We start from the raw sequence: 14,766 nt of genomic DNA, 5'->3' as shown, positions 1-14,766 counted from the left end.
AGACCTTGCTGCTGGCGCTGTCATCTGCGAGGAGACCTCCTTTTTAGGGCTCTTAACTGCCGGTAGTTACATTTATTTCTTTAACCAATATATTCAGTCAAAAAAGAGCTTGATTTTAAGAAAGTACACTCTACTGCCCTTTCATTGTGATCCTCTGTACATCTTAAAACTTATTCCTGGGTTTATTTAGAATCTTACAAAAATCATCTTGGTGGGTTCTTTAAGATTATCGATACAATCACCTTCTCGTTGTCCCCCGGACATGCACAATGTAGCCTCAGTGCCCAGCAAACAGGCTCCAGTACAGTAACTTCTCCACTCAGAGTGTGCCATTGCCCGGCCAGTGGAGGAGGCGGTGGACCCAGCCTTCTCAGGACGTTCCACTGTGTGTGCTCTTGAGCCACCGGTGATCTTGTTGAAATACACACAGCACATGCATAGCAGAGGGAACAGAAGGGCATATGCTGCACGGGAAACGCTGGTGCTCTCTGCGGGGGAGAATGAGGGAGGATTCTGTCTTTAGAGGTTATCATTTTGTAATTTTCTACAGGTGAGCATGACTACTCTTAGGGTAAAGAAAAAATAATGTTATTAAAGAGTCGTTTGCAGAACTTGCCCCTTTAGGTTGTATATAAATTGGCCATTTCGACTAAATGGGTAAAGTATCCATTGTAGGCCACTTTCTAACAGATTGTGAAGAGTAAAGGTACCTTGTATGTGTATTAATAAGCAATTAACTTATACACTCTGACACTGCTTCTCAGAGCAAACCTTTCTAAGCATAGTGAAGAAACCCAGGGAGATCATTGGTTCCTGAGCAGCTGCCCTCCATCACGATGTGTGTGGACAGCGTTAGGAGAGTTGGCACTGCTTTCCAGTGCCTCCAGGGCTCCTGTGCTCCCGGCCCGGAACACCAGGGTTCTCTTCCGCTTTGTTTCATCATGTGCAGCAATATAATGACCTTTTTTTTTTTTTTTTTTTAACCTGAGTGATACTTAGGTTGCCCCATCTATAACCTTATAAAGGAACTTCATATGGAATGAAATATATTTAAAATATGTCCTCTTTTGTAACAAAGGGCTTAGCCAGCAGCAGTCTCAGCCCATGTGTAAGGAATTCAGAACTTGGCCCTGAAATAGGATGTCACACTGGAATAAAATGAGTTTCTTTTATGATTATAAGAGGAAAAGGTATTGCATGGGTCACGTCATTTAAGTTCACAGTACTCCCTTCAGTTGTGGTGTGAGTATTCCCTGTTCACCTGTAAGGACACTAACTAGCACAGAGAAGGTTTCACAGAGATTTACCAAACTTACTTTGGTAGGCTGCCCTTTGTGATTTGCTTACTGATAGTGTGACGCAGCCACTCCCATGAGGACGTGGTGAGCAGAGTGCGGAAGCTCCCCAGCTCGGATGGCCTTCTGCCTTCTCGCCAGTCCCAGAATCCGACAGAAGTTCAAACCGTGATGCTGGTGGCCTGCGGGCACAGCCCCAAATCCAGGAGCGCCTGTCCTGGTGGCAGGGAGATTGTCAAACCTAAGGAACAACGGAACAGCACTCGTGTAGAAACTGCATTCTTCGAAGGCACTACAAGGGGACAATAAAACATTCCTGTGAAGAGTGGACTCAGAAGGGAAATTTATTTTGGTGTCAAGAACATGTCAAAAATTTTTCATAATACATATTTCCCATGAGCTTTTTCAGTACCCCTCTTTTTTTTTTTTTTTTTTTTTTTTTTTTTTTGACAGGCAGAGAGAGAGAGAGAGAAAGGTCTTCCTTCCACTGGTTTACCCCCAAAATGGCTGCTACAGCCGGCACGCTGCGCCAATTCGAAGCCAGGAGCCAGGTGCTTCCTTCTGGTCTCCCATGTGGGTGCAGGGCCCAAGCACTTGGGCCATCCTCCACTGCCTTCCCAGGCCACAGCAGAGAGCTGGCCTGGAAGAGGGGCAACTGGGACTAGAACCCGGGGTGCCGGTGCCGCAGGCGGAGGATTAGCCTAGTGAGCCACGGTGCTGGCTACCCCTCATTTTTATACATTATAGAAAGTCATCACATTACAGAATAAGAAGCGAGGTAATGGGGATAGGGTATGACTAGTTTCTCTTGGTAGCGATTAAAAATGTCAGCTTCTTCCCATCTAAAAATTGTTGTTCCCTCTTGTTTCTTCAAATGTATATTCTCACAATAGACTTAGTGAAGCTTTCTGTCGTATCAGCAGGAATTCTTTCTACAAAAGTTTGAAACCAGGGCTACTACTCTCGATTTAAATAGGAACAAAAAGTGCTGCCTTCTCTCTTTAGGTCTGTCTAAGTCAGATTGTGTGTTTGGAGCCCCCTTTTCACCTAGCCCTTCGAGGTCACCTGGTACCTTTGTTCAGGTAAAGGAGAGGGGAGCTTCTCTGTCACCTCTTTGCTGCGGAAGCCCTTCCTGAGTGTGGGTAGCTCTGTGCCGGCCCTCCTTCCTTCCCACTCACCCCACTGCTGCCTCTCTGAGCCACTCACACGAGCGGGGTGCTAAGGCTTGCCGGGCACGAGGTGGCAGGGCCTTGTCGGAGTGTTCTTGCACGTGTGTTTCGCTTGTTAGTTAACTTGCGCCCTTCCGCCACCCAGATGCCTAGTTTCAGCTCTTTTTGGATATGGTTTCAGTTTTAAGGCTGTTTCAAATGCTGTTCCTTTCGATTTTGTAAACCAGTCTATTTCATTTTTTAGGCAGTGCTTTTACATGAAGACAAAAAGAAACAAAAAACAGCAGTAGTTTTGAGTCCCCAGTCAGGTATGTGGGCTTTAGAAACAAGCTTGTCTTTTTTTATTGACTGCGTACTTTACCACATGCCTTTTGAAACTCCTCCTTGGAATGAGCGATTTTTAATGCGGATGGGACATCAGAGTCCATAGGGGGAGCTCTTAAAAACACAGTTGCCTTGACCCCACCTTCGTGTCCCAGATCTGATCTTCAGGGATTAAATGAGAGCCTGTGTGTTTTCTAAATGTTCCAAGTGACTCTTCCACCACTCCTTAGTGGGAACCATAGTCTTCAAGTGCCTGTTCTCCCACACCTGGTGTTTCTGCTTTGAAATTGCCACCATCTTGCAGCAGCGTATTCTCCTGGGAGCTATTTGCCAGGCACCATGGTAAAGAGAGAAAGTGACTGAACTCCACCCTTTCCTTCTCATTCGGCCTCATTTGCCCCCAACAGACATTATGAATCCACACCTGCACATTCAGCATGAGGAGGAGCCGTGTGGAATCAGAGATCCTTCTCTTGTTTACTCTGCATCCTTGTCAGAAGACAGGGATGGTGAGAGAGAATGCCAGTGAGGTCGCTGCGGCAGCACATACGCTAAAATTGGAACGAGATCGCAGGTGGCAGTGAGCTAAGAAGACATGGTGTTTTTCAATCTAACATTTATTTATGTGGTGTTTTTGCAACTAGAAATTACGATCACTAGTACACCTTAAGAAGAAATTTTAAAGCAGGAAAAGACGAAGTTGCACAGGGTGTGGCCCCTCTGATTAGTAACAGGCAGAGCATCAGATGGGTGGACAGGGCAGGTCCGTGTGGGGCTGAATACACTCCTGGCCCCCAGCGTCGGGGAGGCAGCATGGCAGGGATGTCATTGGCTGGGGGCGAGTGCTAGGAGGTACGGGTAGAGGGTGGATTGATTATAAGACACCTTCAGCAACGATTGGGCCTGCATGTTCTCTGAGTGACATGGGAAGCCATGTCACTTTGGTTTTGAGCCAGAGAATGGTACTGAGATCTGTGTTCCGAGGTTCCTGTGGCTGCTGGGCGGAGGCAGGGGTGGAAACCTAGAGATGAACGAGAGGCATGGTCCTGCTTGTACCTGGGTGGAAACAGTGGGGACAAGAGGACTGGGCAGGTTCTGGATGCTCTGAAGGTGGCACCAACAGGCTCATGGTTGGATTAGATGGGAATGGATGAGAGAAAACAAAGTCAGTTGATGCTGAGGTGTGTGGCCCGGGGCGGCTAGGTGGCACAGCAGGTTAAGCCACCGCTTGAGACACCCATATCAGAGTGCCTCGGTTTGAGTCCCGCCTCTGCTTCCCAGTTAAGCGCACTCTGGAAGGCAGCAAATGATGAGTTACTACTGGGTCACTGCCACCCCCAGGGAAGATGCAGATTGGGTTCCTGGCTCCTGGCTTTGGCCGGGCCCAGCCTTGGCTATTGTAGGCATTTGGGGAGTGAATCAGTGGGTGGATGATATTCTGCCCCCCTCCACTTCATCTTTCAAATAAGTAAACTTTCCTATAAAGAAAAACAAAACTATTTTTGTCCTGAGCATTGGAAAAATGGAGGTTAAATTTCCTGTGCTGGGAAACAGAAATCTAGGAGAGAAATAAAGTTCATTTTAGACACATAAGTTCAGGACAGTGTTAAGAGAGCTGGGTGGAAATGTCAGGTGACCATTTGAGTATGTGACGGTACTTTGATACATTTGTGGGAAAATGGAATTAAAACACTTTATTGATGTAAAAGGTGTTTAAATCCATGTGTACAAGAGGGCTTCAAAATTTCATGGGAAATACATGTTATGGGAAAAAAACTGCATGGATTTAAAATTTTTTGCATCAAAATAAAGTCTGCCAATTCCATCTCTACAGACTCTTCGAAGTACCCCATGGGACTTGGTGTTTGGAGAGAGGTCCATGCTGGAGACAGAAACGTACCCCTCCTCAGGGTGCAGACGGCATGTGAAGCCCTGTGCCTGAGTGAGGCCACCTAGCAAGTGAATGCGTGAGCCAGAGAGAAAAGCGTGCAGAGAGTGGGAGAAGTAAGCAAAGGAGACAGAGAACGTGGTCCATGAGGGAAGGGAAGGAACAGTAATTAGGTCCTCACGTCCAGAAGGCGAACATGCTTGACCATCTGTGAACTGCAGCTCAGAGGTGTGTAGAGGTGTAGACTGAGAATTAAACACTGGATCTGGCAACATGGACGGATTGATGACTTGGAGAAGTGCCATTTCTTTGGAGTGGAGGGGAGGAACCTGATTGCAGTAAGGTCAGGAAATAGTAACTGTGGGCTGCTTAACCTTGGAATGGGTGCAGAGGCCAGACCCCCTCTTCCCCAGGCCCCGAGCCTATGGAACAAAGCTGAAATGGTGGAGCAACCACGAGGCTGTGTTTGTTTCTTTCTAGTGTTTCAAGTGTACTTTTGGGACCTGAAAGGCTAGGAAGAAACTTGAGGTGGAATATTAAAAACAAAGTGACTTTTACCATACTGTGAGCTTCTTCAGCAATTTTTAGTATGAAGGAATGAGACTATAAAACATGATCTAGGGGCCGGCACCGTGGCTCACTTGGTTAATCCTCCGCCTGCAGCACCGGCATCCCATGTGGATACTGGGTTCTAGTCCCAGTTGCTCCTCTTCCAGTCCAGCTCTCTGCTGTGGCCCGGGAAGGCAGTGGAGGATGGCCCAAGTGCTTGGGCCCTGCACCCACATGGGAGACCAGGAGGAGCACCTGGCTCCTGGCTTCAGATCGGCGCAGTGCCGGCCGCAGCGGCCATTTGAGAGGAGAACCAATGGAAGGAAGATCTTTCTCTCTCTCACTGTCTAACTCTACCTGTCAAATTAAAAAAATAAAATAAAATAAAATAAATAAACCATGATCTAAGCCCTGGCCTGCAGGCAACCTTAGTAACTGTGTAATCACTCTTTTTCTTTGTTCAACAAAAGCAGAGTTAAAGAAGGGAAGTTTTTAAAATGATCATATGGTTTATGATAGCTATTGAGCTTTCAAATTCTAGAACTTTGTTGGTATGATCTTAGGTTTATGTTTTTGTATAATGTGAAAATACACATATACTTTAGTCCCTTTTTTTGAGGTTCCAGTTGCCTGTGGTCAACCAAGATCTGAAAATACAGTAAAGATCCTTTGAAATAGGGAGATAACTTACTTAGGCATTTGAGTGTCTGTCCAATGCAATCCATTATCTCAAGTGTATAAACTCTGAATAGAATTAGGCATTTATTTTTGGATATGCAAAATTTCTCATTTTTCTTTTTTAAATGATTGGGGGAAACACTTGAAGTGGCATCAGATGTCTTTATAAACAAGGCTTTAGAAAATATATATATATACATTTATTTATTTGAGCGGCAGAGAAAGAGAGTTCTTCCATCCACTGGTTCACTCTCCAGATGGCTGCAACAGCTGGAACTGCACTGATCCGAAGCCAGGAGCCAAGAACTTATTCCGGTCTCGCATGTGGGTGCAGGGGTCCAAGGACTTGGACCGTCTTCTACTGCTTTCCCAGGTCATAGCAGAGAGCTGGATTGGAAGTGAAGCAGCCGGAACTTGAACCAGTGCCCATCCTGGATGCTGGCACTGCAGGCGGAGGCTTTACCCACTATGCAGCAGTGCTGGTCCCTGTAAGCAAAATTTAAAAGAAATGGGAGAGAGGTGTCGGTGCTATGGCATAGCAGATAAAGCCGCTGCCTGCAGTGCCAGCATCCCATATGGGCAACAATTCAAGTCCTTGCTGTTCCACTTCTGATCCAGCTCTCTGCTATGGCCTAGGATGGCAGTGGAGGATGGCTCAAGTCCTTGGGCCGCTGCACCTGCATGGGAGGCCAAAAAGAAACTCCTGCTCCTGGCTTCGGTTCGACGCAGCTCTGGCCGTTGAGGCGATCTAGGGAGTGAACCAGCGGATGGAGGACCTTGCTCTTTCTTCTCTGCACCTCTGCCTCTCTGTAACTCTGCCTTTCAAGTAATAAATCTTTAAAATAAAAAAAGAAAGAAAGAAATGGGAGTTGAGAATGAATGAGATCCAAAAAAAGAAATCTCAAAAGAATTTTCACCCTTAGACCTAAAAGTACAGTGGTGTCCACGAAAGATAGGCTGGCAGGAGGCTGTGAGAAATTAAGAGAGCAGCTGTTCCCTGGAGAGGTTTGATTTCTCTCAGTGGGACACATGGACTGAAAAATGAGATTTCTATTGGGAACCACGCCCACGAACCTCCTGCCTCCAATCTGAGAATGGAGCCTACTATGAGGCGTGTTGACTGATCTCAAGAGCAGCAGGAGCCGTGGGCAAGACTACTGGACCAGCCTCTCAGCAGGCTGACTGGGAGCGACCGCAGCAGATGGCAGTGTGGGAAAGCGGCCCCACCACAGCTAGTGGCATTTCTTTCCCATGAGGGTTACATGTGGTAAACAAGGCAAAAGGAGGCTATGCTGATAAGCTTCAGCTCTGAGCAGCTATTTCCAAAACACTTTGCGCAGGACAAATGCTGACCCGTGCTCGGTCAGGGCGTTCATTTTCCAGGGATAAGGCAGCATGGTGGTAAGGAATATGCTATGCGGTCAGATTGCCTGGCTGCATGGTTTCTAGCTCTGTGATGTTGAAAGTCCTCCCTTGGTTTCCTCATCCGTCAGAAGGGGATGGTAACACCTGACTGATAGGGATGAGTGCTCCACCTGGAAGCACTTGGAACAGCACCTGCATAGAGGGGAGAGACGCGGTTGTGGCCTCTTCCATCTGCAGCCGCCAGCGTTCTGCCTGCTAACAGGGATTTTACTACTGTTTGATAAAAATGTTAACAAGTGTGGGGAAACACAGGCAGTAGACACATTCTTAGAAATGGGATTTCAGATTGACAGTAAGCTAGGATTTCTGTGGTTCTTTTATTATTATCTACATAGTTTCCATTTATGAATCTTTTGAGCAATTAAAGAAAATCTTTAAATTTACTGCAGAAACAAACATACTACACTAAGAATACTACTTCCTGTCAGGAACAGAGGAAGTGGGCAGAGGTGTAGCACAGCCATTCAGATGCCACGTGGGACGTCTTCATCCCGTGTCAGGTGGGATGCCTGCATCCTGTATTGGAATGCCTGGGTTTGAGTTCTGGTTCCTCAACTTCTTATCCGGCTTCCAGCTCACGCACCCTTGGGAGGCAGCAGTGACAGTTTGGCTCCCTGCCACCCGCATGGGAGACCCAGTTTTAGTTCCTGGCCCCTGGCTTTGGCCTGTCCCAGCCCTAGCTGTAGTGGGCATTTGGGGAGTGAATCAGTGGATGGAATCATTTCTTTCTCTCAATTTCTCTCTCTGTCTTTCAAATAAAATAAATTAAAAAGAAAACATTTATAGATTAAAATCTGTTCTTTCTAATAAACTCTTCAAGTAAGTACATGACAGCTATTACAACTGTCAGATTTATCCATGATATACTGATGGAAACGTGTGTTGTTAGGAATGTGAAATAAGAGTGTGTTTCAACTGTAAGTAGTAGTAATTCCCAAAGGACTAAGTCTGGCTGTGACGCAGCAGAAGTTCGTCGGTTTGGCTAGTCCCTGCTCTCACACAGTCGCAGCATTGACCTACAGCAAGTGACTAGCTTCTCTGACCGCAGATGTCTCATCTCTGAAGTTAGGGATACCATCATCTGTGTTGTGGGTTCCTGAGAAGCTTGAAGTACCCATCCATAGTAAGCGTCAGCTAGGTTCTCTTTCTTCCATGTGCAGTCGTCACCCAAACAGGAGAGTCATAGATAGCGAATTCTGTGACTTTCCCTGCTCGTCACTGTTACTTCCCTGGCTCTCCTACACACAGCTAATGCTGTGCCTCGGATAGTCAGTAATGCTACTGCTTAGAGGGGCACTTATTTTGAAGGGGAAGGGAAGGGCCAGGAACCTGAGTTGTAGAATCAGACACTGAAATCCAGCCGAGGGTGACCTCCCTATAGTTATCCAGCCTCTGTGTGTAAATTGGGACTAACAACTCAGCAGAGCAGTTGTCAGCATTACCGTATAGACGAAGCACCCGACATATCACACTGCCCAGCAGTTAGCCCTGCCCCTCGTTCCTGTGGTTTAAGTCTCCAGCCTTGCTGGGCTTCATCTCTGCCAACATACAGGACTGACACACAGTAGCCATGTTGAAAAAAAGCGAGTGTGTGAAGATGAAGTAGTCATGAGCTGATTTTTATTTTTTTATTTTTTTATTTTTTTGACAGGCAGAGAGGATAGTGAGAGAGAGAGACAGAGAGAAAGGTCTTCCTTTTTGCCGTTGGTTCACCCTCAATGGCCACTGCAGCCGGCGCACCGCGCTGATCTGAAGCCAGGAGCCAGGTGCTTCTCCTGGTCTCCCATGCGGGTGCAGGGCCCAAGCCCTTGGGCCATCCTCCACTGCACTCCCTGGCCACAGTAGAGAGCTGGCCTGGAAGAGGGGCAACCGGAATAGAATCTGGCACCCCAACCAGGACTAGAACCCGGTGTGCCGGCGCCGCAAGGTGGAGGATTAGTCTGTTAAGCCACGGCGCCGGCCTGATTTTTATTTTTAATTGTGCTTTTATATATATAACAATTTATTCAGGATGAGAATCTCAAGAAACTTTTCCTCTGTTCCTTAATCCTCCTCCTTTTCTTGCAAAGAAAATTAATTTACCTATCTTCTCATTCTGTTTTAATCCGAAAGGTTGAAATCTTAAAAATTGGAGATACTGCAAGAGTTTTGCAGGTGTCTTCTCTCATGATGATGTGTACTAATACAACCATTATCCTTGACTAGAGTTTTAAACCTGTTGATAACAATTAAAAAAAAAAAAGAATTCCTAGTCTTTATAATAGTAAAGTTAAAATAATAGGAAGATTCCTTTAAGTAGTATGGGGAGATTTCATTATCATTGAATATGGATCATTCTTTGTTAAAAAAAAGTTTATGTATTTGAGAGGGGGAAGGAGAGAGAGATTTCTTTCCACACGTTCACTCCCCAAATGCCTGCAAGGGCCAGTGGGGCCTGGCTGAGGGTGAAGCTGGGAGCCACTGATGCAATCCAGTTCTCCGCACATTGGTGACAGAGTCCGAAATACATGGAGCATCCCCACTGCCACCCAGGATATGCAGTGACAAGAAGCAGGAAATGGAACCCAGGTACTCCAAAGAGAGATCCAGGATAGTTTTACCACGAGGGTCAACACCCACTCCCAGTGAACATTCTTTGTGAGACACTTAATATTCCAACATATGAATATGTCACTTATTTCATCATTTCTCATTAATGAACTGGCTGATTGCAAATATTTGCAGTATTATGTGTCTTTAAAACTTTTGCTTTATATACTCCCCCAAAATATGGAAAGCTCATATGTCTCTTTCTAGATTTTTCTTAAGTTGACCCCTACATCTTTCATCATAACTACAAATGTGCCATTTTGGGGTAAATGTTGACATTTTAAATTAAAACTTTTAAATCATCCTTAAATCTGTCATACGTATTAATATTTCCTTTCCATATACACTGTTACTCATTTACAGTCTTTCTTCAATAGGCAGGAATTTTACATTACTTTTTCATTCCTCTTTGAATCATTTAAGTTTTACTTCCTCTATAGGATTTTCTCAAAAGATGATACATTTTTATTATATATGTTTTCAATATTTTATTGAGTGGACTATCATTTTTATCTGCAAAAAGCTCCTATGAGAATGGAATTTTTAACCTTTTCTTAAAAGAAGTATTTATTTGAAAGGTAGTTAGAGAGTGTGAGCATGTACCTCATCGTCTGGTTCAGTCCCCAAATGGTCACAACAGCCTAGGCTAGGCCAGGCCAAAGCCAGAAGCTAGGAACTCCATCCGGGTCTCCCACATGGGTCCTTGGGTCATCCCCACCACTTCCTCAGATGCATTAGCAGGGAGCTGGATTGGAAGTAGAGCAGCCAGGACCGGAACCAGCACTCTTTTTTTTTTTTGACAGGCAGAGTGGACAGTGTGAGAGAGAGAGAAACAGAGAGAAAGGTCTTCCTTTTGCCGTTGGTTCACCTTCCAATGGCCGCCACGGCCAGCGCGCTGCTGCCGGCGCATCGCACTGACCCAAAGGCAGGAGCCAGGTGTTTCTCCTGGTCTCCCATGCGGATGCAGGGCCCAAGCCCTTGGGCCATCCTCCGCTGCACTCCCTGGCCACAGCAGAGAGCTGGCCTGGAAGAGGGGCATCCGGGACAGAATCCGGCTCCCCAACCGGGACTAGAACCCGGTGTGCCGGCGCCACTAGGCGGAGGATTTGCCTGTTGAGCCACTGCGCCGGCCAGAACCAGCACTCTTACAGGATGCTGGTGTCAAAGGCAGCAGCTTAACCTGCTTCATCAAAACTCTAGACCCTGACTTTTTAAATTAAATCTCAGAGCCTATACAAAAATTATTCTGTGTTGAATTTCCACAATTATTGAAATTTAATTAATTAAAACAAATGTTACAAAGTTTCACTCAAGCTTACTGTTAATGTTTACTTATGAAAATGACTCTTACTTAATAAGACAGTAGGGGTTTTTTTCTCCCAAGCATTCATATATGGACCAGTATGACGTACTGTGTTAGTGAAACAGCATTCCTTACTTCTGTTCCTAACCTGTTGTTTCAGTATTTGGTATGTGTTGACAAACCCCAGTAATCTTTATGATAGCAAATTGAAAATAATAGGAGATGCATTGTTATAACAGTACCACTGAATTATTTTATCCCAATAACATGACCAAAAATCACTTAGTTATATGTCATCAAGAATTATTTTTAAGAATCACCAGCTGGGGCTGGCACTGTGGCATGGTGGGTGCAAGTCCTGCCTGCTCCACTTCACTCTAGCGTTCTGCTAATGTGCCTGGGAAAACAGCGGTAAAATGGCCCAAGCACTTGGGCCCCTGCCAGTCGTGTGGGAGGTCAGGATGGAGTTCCTGGCTCCTGGCTTTGGCCTGAAGCAGACCAGCCATTTGGGGAATTGCTGCCATTCGGGGATTGACCTTGTAGGGGGAAGATCTCTCTCTTTCCTTCCCTTTCTGTTGCTCTGCCTTTCAAATAAATATTTATATATATATATATATATATATGTATATTTTTTTTTTTTTTTGCCAGGCAGAGTGGATAGTGAGAAGAGAGAAAGAGAGAAAGGTCTTCTTTTTTGCTGTTGGTTCACCCTCCAATGGCCGCTGTGGCCTGCACATCGCGATGATCCGAAGCCAGGAGCCAGGTGCTTCTCCTGGTCTCCCATGTTGGTGCAGGGCCCAAGCACTTGGGCCATCTTCCACTGCCTTCCTGGGCCATAGCAGAAAGCTGGCCTGGAAGAGGGGCAACCGGGATAGAATCCGGCACCCCAATCGGGACTAGAACCCGGTGTGCCGGCGCCGCAAGGCGAAGGATTAGTCTGTTAAGCCACGGCGCCGGCCTAAATAAATTTTTTAAATGAGAGAGAAAAATTAAAATAAATACTATATATATTGTAGCATTAACTACTGTTTAGGTTTTAGAGAAAAATCTTCCTATCTATTTACATCAGTGTAACAATAATAGTTATATTTATTGAGTACTTTCTATGTACCAGGTACTGTTACCGTTGAGTTACTTTACATGTATTAATTCCACTGACTTTAACACTAAATCCAAATTTACAGTCTTCATTTTCCAGATACAGAAATATATATGGTAGGCTTTTTCCATTTGTGGTTTTTTTTTTTTTTTTTTTTTTTTTTTTGGACAGGCAGAGTTAGATAGTGAGAGAGAGAGAGACAGAGAGAAAAGTCTTCCTTTTTCCATTGGTTCATCCCCAAAATGGTTGCTACGGCCGGCGCGCTGCGCCTATCCAAAGCCAGGAGCCAGGTGCTTCCTTCTGGTCTCCCATTTGGGTGCAGGGCCCAAGGACCTGGGCCATCCTCCACTGCCTTCCCAGGCCACAGCAGAGAGCTGGCCTGGAAGAGGAGCAACCAGGACAGAATCTAGCACCCCAGCCAGGACTAGAACCCAGGGTGCTGGCGCCGCAGGTGGAGGATTAGTCTAGTGAGCCGCAGCGCCGGCCATAATTTTTAATTTTTTTAAAAGATTTATTTATTTGAAAATCAGAGCCACAGAAAGAGAGAAAGGTCTTCCATCCGCTGGTTCACCCTCCAGATGGCCACAACGGTCTGGACTGGGCCAGGCTGAAGCCTGGAGCCAGGAGCTCCCTTAGGATCTCCCATGTGGGTGGCAGGGGCCCAGGCACTTGGGCCATCGTCTGCTGCTTTTCCCAGGCCACAGCAGGGAGCTGGATCAGAAGTGAAACAGGCAGGACTCAAAACGGTGCCCATGTGGAATGCTGGCATTGCAGGCGGTAGGTGGCACAACACCAGCCCCTAATTTTTAGTCTTTTTTTTTTTTTTGACAAGCAGAGTTAGAGAGAAAGGTCTTCCTTCCGCTGGTTCACCCCCCAAAAGGCCACTATGGCCGGCGCGCTGCGCCTATCTGAAGCCAGGAGCCCGGTGCTTCCTCCTAGTCTCCCATGCGGGTGCATGAAGGACCTGGGCCATCCTTCACTGCCTTCCCGGGCCACAGCAGAGAGCTGGACTGGAAGAGGAGCAACCGGGACAGAACCAGCGCCCCAGCCAGGACTAGGACCTGGGGTGCCGGCACTGCAGGCAGAGGATTAACCAAGTGAGCCACAGTGCCGGCCAATTTAGTCTTTATGAAAATGCTATTCATATAGTTTTATAAGCTTACTTTTCCCATATAAACTGTCCTATGCATAACTTAGTATTCTAGTGTATACATGGTTCTTAATTATATTCAATCATATCGCAAGTTTTGGCTATTTAAATTGTTTGCATTCTTAAATTGTTATAAGGTTTCCTTGGAGATTTATTTAGCAAAATTCCCACCCACCTTTTTGTCTTCCACAACCCTCTTTCTTGCTAATATTTTGGTAATCAAAAATTGGCATGTTGTTGTAACTTGCATTTTTTGATGACACACTGTTACCACGTATTTTTTTCCTTACACAATTGTTCCCAAGTTTCCGTGGGCATGAGGGAGTGTTGGTTCTATAGCCCCTCCCCGAGGATACCAAAACTCAGGCACACACACAGCCTCCCATGTTCCTTAAATCATCTCTAGATTAGCAGGGAATTCCGTGTACCTGCTGTAGAAACAGTTGCTACACTGTACTGTACAGTGAGTAGTCACAAGGGGAGGTCTGTACATACTCAGAGTATGTTTTTTTCCCCTCGAGTGTTTCCCACCCTAAGTTGGTTGAATCCATGGATAGAGAATCCATGGACACAGAGGGCTAACTGTACTACATTTCCTCTTTTTTTAAATTTTGATTTATTTTGATTTTAGTTGAAAGGCAGAAACAGAGATCTTCCATCTACTGGTTCACTCCAGGAGCCAGGAGCTTCATCCCGTTCTCCCTCAGGGGTACAGGGGCCCAAGCACCTGGGCCACCTTCCACTACTTTCTCGGGCTCAGGGACCTGGGTGGGAGCAGCCAGGACTCTAAGTGGCACCCATATGGGATGCTGGTATCCCAGGCAGTGGCTTAATCTGCTGTGCCACAACATGGGCCCCACATTTCCTTCTTTTCGTGGTTATCTGCTGTCCTTTCGGTGTGGTGGTAGGCTTGGAAAACTCTCCCTACCTCATAATTATGTGGAGACTCACTGCTTCTTACACTTTGGCTATTTTAGACTTACATTTAATTCTGTAACTCATTTGGAAACGCATGAAGAATGGTATGGTGTGAGGAGAGTAACTTTCTTCTCCCCCCAGAAAATTACTTGGTTGAGCTAATACCAGTTACTGAATAATCCATACTTCCCAGCTGGTTTGAAATACAACCTTTGTAGAATCCCAGTGCTTTGTTGTATATACTCAGGGATTTCTCAGCTCTCTTCTGTTGCACTGACCTACTTATTCAGACTGCAGAACAATATTTATTAATGGTTCTGTAGTTTCCTTTTATTTAGTCATCCTTGTCCCCCACCCTTATATGTAATGTCTTCCTTTC

General features: G+C 45.8%; 1 protein-coding gene across 3 annotated transcripts in view; it reads left to right on the top strand.

The window, feature by feature from the left end:
• TUT7 (terminal uridylyl transferase 7) overlaps positions 1-14,766 on the top strand; it is a 69,329-nt gene that overhangs the window by 53,239 nt on the left and 1,324 nt on the right. Inside the window, exons 27-29 of one of the 3 annotated variants that reach the window (XM_062208521.1) lie at positions 2,301-2,377; positions 2,709-2,772; positions 6,540-6,846. The exons of 1 other annotated variant lie outside the window; for it this stretch is intronic. In XM_062208521.1, the coding sequence (XP_062064505.1) occupies positions 2,301-2,377; positions 2,709-2,772; positions 6,540-6,655 (257 nt within the window). In that variant the 3' untranslated portion in view covers positions 6,656-6,846. Of the gene's footprint in view, positions 1-2,300; positions 2,378-2,708; positions 2,773-6,539; positions 6,847-14,766 lie in introns of those variants that run through there. One more of the 3 variants, XM_062208522.1, reaches the window with a different exon arrangement.

The sequence above is a fragment of the Lepus europaeus genome, chromosome 12, assembly GCF_033115175.1.
Source record: "Lepus europaeus isolate LE1 chromosome 12, mLepTim1.pri, whole genome shotgun sequence".
Taxonomy (NCBI): domain Eukaryota; kingdom Metazoa; phylum Chordata; class Mammalia; order Lagomorpha; family Leporidae; genus Lepus; species Lepus europaeus.
The sequence above is the reverse complement of the archived record's forward strand: the minus strand, read 5'-3'. Positions and strand labels throughout refer to the sequence as shown.